This window comes from Bison bison, unplaced genomic scaffold, assembly GCF_000754665.1.
Source record: "Bison bison bison isolate TAMUID 2011002044 unplaced genomic scaffold, Bison_UMD1.0 scf7180017864345, whole genome shotgun sequence".
In the NCBI taxonomy this organism is placed as follows: domain Eukaryota; kingdom Metazoa; phylum Chordata; class Mammalia; order Artiodactyla; family Bovidae; genus Bison; species Bison bison.
In genome coordinates this window covers 24,491-32,745 of record NW_011494917.1, presented here as the reverse complement: position 1 = coordinate 32,745, position 8,255 = coordinate 24,491, and the positions used below count along the sequence as shown (strand labels likewise).

The following is an 8,255-nucleotide window of genomic DNA, read 5'->3' as shown; positions in this document are numbered from 1 at the left end:
TTCTTCGGCGCTCAGCCTTCTTCACAGTCCAACTCTCACATCCATACATGACCACAGGAAAAACCATAGATGGTATCAAATGCTGTTTGAACCTGAAGTAACGTGTCATCTCAGCATACAAGTATGTAGTAAATTCACTGCCACGGTCCTTGTCTTTCCCTTTATAGTTTTATATAGGGTCTATTTCAGAGACCTGATGGACTTCCTGGTGGCTCAGACGGTAAAGCGTCTGCCTGCAATGTGGGAGACCTGGGTTTGATCCCCAGGTCAGGAAGATCTCCTGGAGAAAGAAATGGCAACCCACTCCAGTACTCTTGCCAGGAAAATCCCATGGACGGAGGAGCCTGTTAGGCTACTGTCCATGGGGTCGCAAAGGTTCAGACACGACTGAGCAACTTCACTTTCTTTCTTTCAGAGACCTGAAAGTAGTAAATAAATAGTAAATTCTTGGTGTGGCAGCTCATGGTTTTCTCTGCTAATAGAACTTGTGAATGAAAGGAAATGGCAAGGAGCTATTGGAGGGAGAGGCCTACTGTGTTTTGGCAAATGTGTAGCACTCAGTGGTGATTCAACAGGCTGGGAGTGTAATTATTTAAACCTCAAAATTGGTCATGGTACTCCATAGAAGCAAATATTGGTTTCTCTCCTTGTTTTTCAAAGTGCTCTAGCACAAAAATAGCCAATTTTAAAGAGAAGGGAGAAAAGATGGGACAGTTGCCTAAGACATTGTAATTGTCCACCTGCTTGCTCAGGTATATCCACAGGATGAAATTTATTTGGAGATCACACTGCAGAAAGAACATTGTTGTTGTCATTTAGTTGCTAAGTCATGTCTGCCTCTTCGCCACCCCGTGGACTGTAGCCCACCAGGCTTCTGTCCGTAGGATCTCCCTGGCAAGAACACTGGAGTGGGTTGCCATTTCCTTCTCCAGGAGGTTTTCCTGACCCAGGGTTCCCATGTCTCCCTGCTTTGCAGATGGATTCTTTACAACTAAGCCACCTGGGAAGCCCAGAAAGAACAGCATCCTATACTAAATTCTGTTTTTAGCTCTACCCATACTAGCTGGGTGATTCTAAGCAAATTATTTAATTCGTGTTCTTCTTAGCTTCCTCATAATTCTTGTCTCCTTGTTAAGAGATTTACATGAAATCATGTGAGAAAACAATGAGCCGAAGCTGAGGTCTGGCACATGGAAGGTCCTCAATAAATAATAGCTTCTATGATGGTCAGTACGACCACAGCAACTGAAACTGTTACGTTGTTATCATGGACCTTCAAATGTGACGTGCAGTGAGCATGTGTCTCTTCTTACCGTAGAGAACACATGTGAGATGTGTCCCCTGACTGGAAGAAATTTATAACTTAGTTTCATGGCTTTAAGGAGCTCATTTTCTATTCTAGACCAACTATTTAAAGCAAATAGGGAACAATACAGTATAATCACCACAGAACGACTGTAACGCCTGTGGCGCTTCTTTGGAGGCACAGATCTGGGCCTTTCCTAAAACTAGTGGTTTGAAAGTTCTGGGGTCAGTTCATCTGTATTTTTGACTAGAGCTCTAGCGGATTCTTCTATGGGTTCTAAAAAAAAAAAAAGATTATGTTCATGGTACTTTAGAATTTTCAAATATATGTATTTTAGAGTCTCTGACCAAACAGCTCATAAAGGTGCCTTGCCTGAGTTCTGGGTTTTTCCATTCTCAATCTTATCTATATGTTGCTTGCGCCGTATGTTGTTTTAAATAAAATTTTTGATATTTTGAAACATCTTCATCCTTTTTTGTAGAGCTTTTAAGATTTTTTTGCAAAGCTATAATGTCTTATTACTACCTTCAAGCTTATTTCTTTTAGATGTTAGATTAAAATTCCTTGATGAGCCTACAAAATGTTAAAGATGCTATATTGTATCCTGTTCAGGCTGGACTTGGCTTCTCTGAGGACAGGCCTATAAGTAATTCTCTGTCCTATGTGAAATGTTTAGGTGAAGTCTCTTCTGGATCTCTGAGGATTGGCACAGTTAGTGCACCAATCTATAATGCCCACGAGAAAATGAAAGTGCCTGATGTTTTGTTCTATGACAACATCCAGGTAAGATCAGGATTTTGCAATCATGGGTAATTAAATCACCTCTTACACTGTGGTAATTAACTCCAGTTCAAGTATAACTGATGTCTATGTTTGTAATCTGCTAAGTCGCAAAGAGTCGGACACAACTGAGTGACTGTACTGAACTGAACTGAACTGAAGTTTCATTCAGATGTTGCGGAATGAGGTGTTGAAACATGTTTTATTAGTGCATTGTAAAGTTATGAATTGTTTCCAAAGTTACTTGGGAATGGAAAGACTTGCTGCAAGGATTAAAGTAATAAATTTTATAGCGCACATAACTATACTTTAAGTAAAATGAATGTATTATTAAATTAAAAACAGAAACCACTCGTATTCATTCTCCTGCATTTTTGTTAGTTAAATCATTTCAAGTAATTGAAAGGATGTGTCCTGTGTATTCTTTTCCTCACGTTTCTTTCCTTTTTCTGAAAATGCCTAGTATTTTTCTATTCTTTACTTTTTAAAATCATTTTTCAGTGGACCAGAGTAGACAAATTTCCACTTGTATATGGTGCTTCCACTAAGACACAGAAATAAGTGTGTGCCCAGAAAGCTGTATTATAGATGTTCACTTTAATAAGAAATTTTTCCAGAGAAAATTATTCATAATATAAAAGGATTTTTTCTTTTCCAGATTTTCTGTCATGTGGTCATATATTTATTTTATAATATAAAACATACTTAAATATTTCTCTAATATTTGGCCACCAATTTGCATATATATTATAATCCCACATTTACAGATTATGTTTGAAGTACTTCTTGCCATTTTCTCTATATTAAGGAATTAGAGAATTAAAGTAAATTATTTTTATCTGCCATTCCCCAATTCTGATTATTGTCCTAATTTATATCCCTACATTATATTAACAATGAAAGGTATCTAGGCAAATTCTTCTTTCTCCATAAAAGTCTTGATTAAATATTTTTGAAGTCTGTCCAAATTATAATTATCCATGACATAGTGAAAGGCATAGCCTGGATTTTCTTTTTCTTTTTTTTTCATTCTATGGGCCATTAACTAACGTCAGTTTTATTTTTCTTCCAAAGAATTAATGCTCTTACACAAGCAGGGAACAAAAGAACAGAAAATAAGGTTACTTATAAGGCACAAAGGAATAAAGAATCTTGTCTGTCAAAGACCAAAACATGCTTGTAAGGAAAATATTTTCAAGCATTTGTGCTACCACACTCTGTTCATGTAGTAGAAAGGAATGAATTAAAAAGAATCAGGAAACTTTGTCATAAGTGACAATTTGAAAAACTCCATGGCAGCAAAGATTGAAAAGACTTCCCAGCGTGTAGGAATGGAGGAAATTCGGTAGCAGGGAGGGCCATTGTGCCCTTGGACACGGCAAATGTTGCCATGGTGTTCGTGACCCAGACGTGGAGGACCGCAGTGCTGCTGTGAACTTTACGCAGTGGCCCTGAGGGATTTCTGTAGCCTGTCTCCAAACGTACCCTCTCTTCACAAAGCATTATGAATTAACCATTAATGAGAAGTGCTAGCTGTGCCAGTTCTCGGAACGGTGACTTGATTAAATTCAGTTTTGTTGTGTGTGTTACTATTGTCCTTTCTGCCGCACTTCACCTATGAAGCAGTGTCTTCCGTGCCTCTTGAATATTCAGGTGCTTCTATACCATCTTGTTCTGTGCCTGTGGTCTCCTTGCCACTCTGTGTTGTAATTGATTTTTAAAACACGTTTTCCACACTGCTAAGATAAAACCTTGTGTTGTTGTTTTAATTTTGTATCTCTAGCCCATAGCATAGTGCCTGGCACATAGTGACTATTGAGTAAATATGTGTTGAGTGAATTAATGAAAGAAGGAAAAAGATTTTGAATGTTCTTAATTAGGAGTATATTTTTATTATATCTTTCTTTAAGGAATATTTTACTTGCAGTAGTAAAGAGGAGAAATTGGAGGAGCGATGAGTAGCCTCTTAATGAACTTTCAGAGCTGAAAAAAAATTTTTTTTTAAATGTCTGTTTTGTGTCTATGCTTGGTCTAGGATATTATTGGAATGGTCAAAAAATTGGTTCAGATTTTTAAACCCAAACAAACTTTTTGACCAATATCATAACACAGAGATTAAAGTACATACATACACAGTTGCAGGGCTCAAGTTGCCTGAATCTTGCAAGGGGAAAAGCAAGCAGGTGCACGTGGTTACTGTACAGTGTGACTGAAGTACACACAGGTTACTGTGGTAGCATCAATGAGGTGATGGTCCCGGATTGGAGGATCCTGGAAAGTGAGTTCACTAGGTGAGGTTGAAAGACTCAGGCAGAGACACTAGCATCTGCAGAGACGTGACTACATAAGAGTGGAGCTCATTCAGGAAGCTACATCTAATTAATTGTCATAGCCAGAGGTGAGGTTTAAAATGGAAGAATGATAAGACATGAGGCTGATGAGTTAAAAGGTCATATTATATGGGCCTTGCTAATGAAGGAACTGGGAAACTATTCAGAAGAAGTGAGAAAGCTGTTGAACACTTCGAGGAACATTTCTACTTTTGCTCACTTTGCATTCATTCTGTATTATTACCTGTGAGTTGGAACAAAGACAGAGAGGGACTAGTTAGGAGGCAGTGGCAGTGGTCCAGGTGGACTTCGGGAGGGTCTGAACGAAGACAGAGACAGCGGGGACAGAGCGGAGAGGGCACACCGGAGCCGCACAGGAGGCAGGCAGGGAGAGCCGATGGGGCTTTCTGTTGGATGGAAGTCGGAGAGCCTCCCTCACGGAGCACGTGGTCTGCCGGGAAAGTCCACAGAAGAGTAAAGAGGAAATGATTCTCCACTGTGTGGGGGATGCGCCTGAGACTAAATCAAAAAGATAAGGAGTAATCCTTGTTCCAAAGGTATTAGTTATTCACAGAGTTTTGGGGAAGAGAAAAACTGACATGATTGTGAACCGAGAAATGACTGTCAGTACCGTGGAGCACATATTGACTCACGGAGACACTGAAGTTTGAGATGCCACATTGGTGGGTAAAAATCTAGGCCAGAGATGAGAAAGGAATAAAAAAAAAAAAAACTTGGATGAAAGCTATGGGAATGGGGGAAAAAAATAATAGATACAGTAAATTTGAAGTGGCTGGATAGCTTAGATTTAGCTTTTGCTAAGGGCCAACTGAGTTGGGCAGGAAGATGGTGATGATTGGGTCAGGTGTAGAACATGATGCTATTAATTGGGATTAGAAATACAGGCTAAAGCATGAAGCTGTGGAGAAAGGAATGAGCCACGTTTTGGGTGTATTAAGTTCTAGTAGACTGGGAAACAGCCAAGTATAATTCAATATTTGCTCAGAAATGTGGGGCTGGAGTCAAGAAGAAAGGTCTTGCTGTTGAAGATCAGTGTAAAGTTAGTGGTTGAAGCCATGGAATGGATGAGTGGATTTAGGGAGAGTTGGGTCAACAGTGACTCTTCCAGCACTGAGCTGCACGTTGCCCTCCTTCCTGCTTCAGATGGGTGCCCACATACAAGAAGGCTTAACCTGGTCTGCCCAATCCCGTGGTTCCCAGGAAAGCAGGTAACAAGGGAGTGAAAGAGAACGGAAAAAGGAAGAAAATCAGTATTTAAGGAGGAATTGCTGCAAAAAGAAGAAGATACAACCCAAAACACCACGGAGAAAAACCGTTAGAGAGGTAGAAGGGAATCAGGAGAGGAGACCTTGAAGAAATTGTCTGTGGTACCGAGGGGGCCAAGAGGTTAAGAGAAGAACTGTGTAGGCATGACCTTAGCCTTAGCTAACATTTGTTGACTTGAATAATTCTAGTTAGGTGTAACCAGGGCAAAAAGTAGGAAGACATGAGAAAAAGTAAAGACGACAGCTATAGTTTGGATTATTATTCAGTATTCACATTGTTTTTTACCTGCTAGCTAGGTGTTTGTTCCAACTTTTCAATCTATTTTTCATGGAGATTAGGCCAGGTATTTCTGGAAGAACTTAATGTTTTCTGGAAATCAGCACTGATTGTTCATCTTAGTTAGAAGAGTTCTGCAGACCAAATTATCACTAGAACTCAAATTAGAAGACAAATGTTGTAAGTCTCCCTTTTAACTTGGGTAACTGTGTACCCTCGTTTACTCAAAATAGTCCCTGTTTATACTTGTTGTCCCAGCATAATTATTAATAACATCTCATTTTATTCTAAAAAGTACTCCAGAATGAACAAAATAGCTCACCCTACTTCAAGCCCCATTAAAACTCCAGTTCCATGGTTTATCTGAAAGCATTTTTTAAAAATTACCAAGATAAACATTAAGGAAAACTCATCTGTTCTTGAAGGAGGGAGAAAACTTTTTTAGTTTTTCTAGAAACTCTGCAAGAAAATATTGGTATTGCTTAACATGAGAAGTAAAAGGAAAATATTTTAGATGTGGGGAAAAAAAATCACAAACCAAGTTTAAAAAAAAGACTGGCAAATGAGAACAATATCTACAGCATGTATAAGATGCAAAAGGTTAAGTTGCCTTTTTCACAAATAGAGAACTTCAATAACCTTAGTACTTTGAGGCCTTTATTGTTTTGATACAGAAAACCAAGAGGAAATAGGGATATGAATCGTTCCAGGCTTTAGTTCTCCCTTTAATCCTGAATGAGCCTTTTTGACCTACTTATGATTGTCCTATTTTTCAAGATACAAAAGAGCAATGTAATTTCCTCTGTGACTACTGTGAATAACTTTAATCTTATTCTTATTATGTTGTGTCATGTTTTGAACTTAAAAATATGAAAAAATTTAAAAAATATATAATTTTTTGGAGTATAGTTGCTGACATTTTTAATTCTAAACCTATACGTATGCATTGAAAGTCATAGTTAAGAAGTCAATGTAAGATTTTCCATGAAATCTCCAATTGTTTTAGAAAACCTTTATATATTTATATTAGTAAGTATTAATTTAAATATCACATTAAATTATAAGCCAACTCTCCAAAGTACAATAGCTGAAAAATATTTGAGTCCTATTATAAAAACTCTTTGAAATATGTGTCAGTCAGTGGTTGAGTCTTGCTAAGGTAGACCATTTCAGGTCTTCAATATGAGTGACCCAATTGGTTATATAACTTATTTTTGACCACAGCATGCATTTTAATATTTTAGCATTATCAAATTGAGTATTGTCTATTATAATAGATGTTTTTCTTTCCATGAAGATATCTTTATAGCTGTCAACTTTCTTATTTCACCTTGATTATGCAAAGCACAATTAACCTCTAGTCGTTTTTCCTCTAGCACATGATAGTGATGGAAGATATGCTCAAAGACTTCCTTCTTGGAGAACACCTGTTATTGGTCGGAAACCAGGTGAGTTATGGCTGAAACCAGGTACTAATGAATACTAATGAAACCAGGTACTAATAATAATACGGTTTAAAAGCCGTATGTTTCTTCTGCTTGATGGAGTAAGTTTTCAAAGATGATTTGTTTTTCCCCTAGCTAAATGACTAGTTGAAATTAAACAATAGGGCCTTCTACTTTCTAAACTTTAGAATTACCTCAGGGCTTAAATCACTACCACCCACCAGCCCCATTCAGTCTTCCATCAATTCCTATCCATTCTGCCTTATAAATATCTTCTTTCCGACACCTGTCACCCAGCCCAGCTCACCACTACCTATCACTTGGATTACAGAAGTGGTTTCCTAATACAAGGTTCTTAGACCCAAGCTTACACCCACTGTGATCCACTTTCCACTCTGCAGCCAGATGGATACTTGTGAAACCAAAATCTGAGTCTTTTTTTGCTCAAGTTGGTTCCCCATTGCCCTTCAGATCAGATCAGATCAGATCAGTCACTCAGTCGTGTCCGACTCTTTGTGACCCCATGAATCGCAGCATGCCAGGCCTCCCTGTCCATCACCAACTCCCGGAGTTCACTCAGACTCACATCCATCGAGTCAGTAATGCCATCCAGCCATCTCATCCTCTGTCGTCCCCTTCTCCTCCTGCCCCCAATCCCTCCCAGCATCAGAGTCTTTTCCAATGAGTCAACTCTTCGCATGAGGTGGCCAAAGTACTGGAGTTTCAGCTTTAGCATCATTCCTTCCAAAGAAATCCCAGGGCTGATCTCCTTCAGAATGGACTGGTTGGATCTCCTTGCAGTCCAAGGGACTCTCAAGAGTCTTCTCCAAC

General features: G+C 38.7%; 1 protein-coding gene across 2 annotated transcripts in view; it reads left to right on the top strand.

Moving 5' to 3' along the window:
• Nucleotides 1-7,920, top strand: part of LOC104999121 (von Willebrand factor A domain-containing protein 8-like) — a 135,829-nt gene extending 127,909 nt beyond the window's left edge. The window contains exons 19-20 of one of the 2 annotated variants that reach the window (XM_010854591.1): nt 1,983-2,089; nt 7,356-7,920. In XM_010854591.1, the coding sequence (XP_010852893.1) occupies nt 1,983-2,089; nt 7,356-7,442 (194 nt within the window). In that variant the 3' untranslated portion in view covers nt 7,443-7,920. The remainder of the gene's footprint in view (nt 1-1,982; nt 2,090-7,355) is intronic. The other variant, XM_010854592.1, reaches the window with a different exon arrangement.
• The last annotated feature ends 335 nt before the right edge of the window (nt 7,921-8,255 follow it).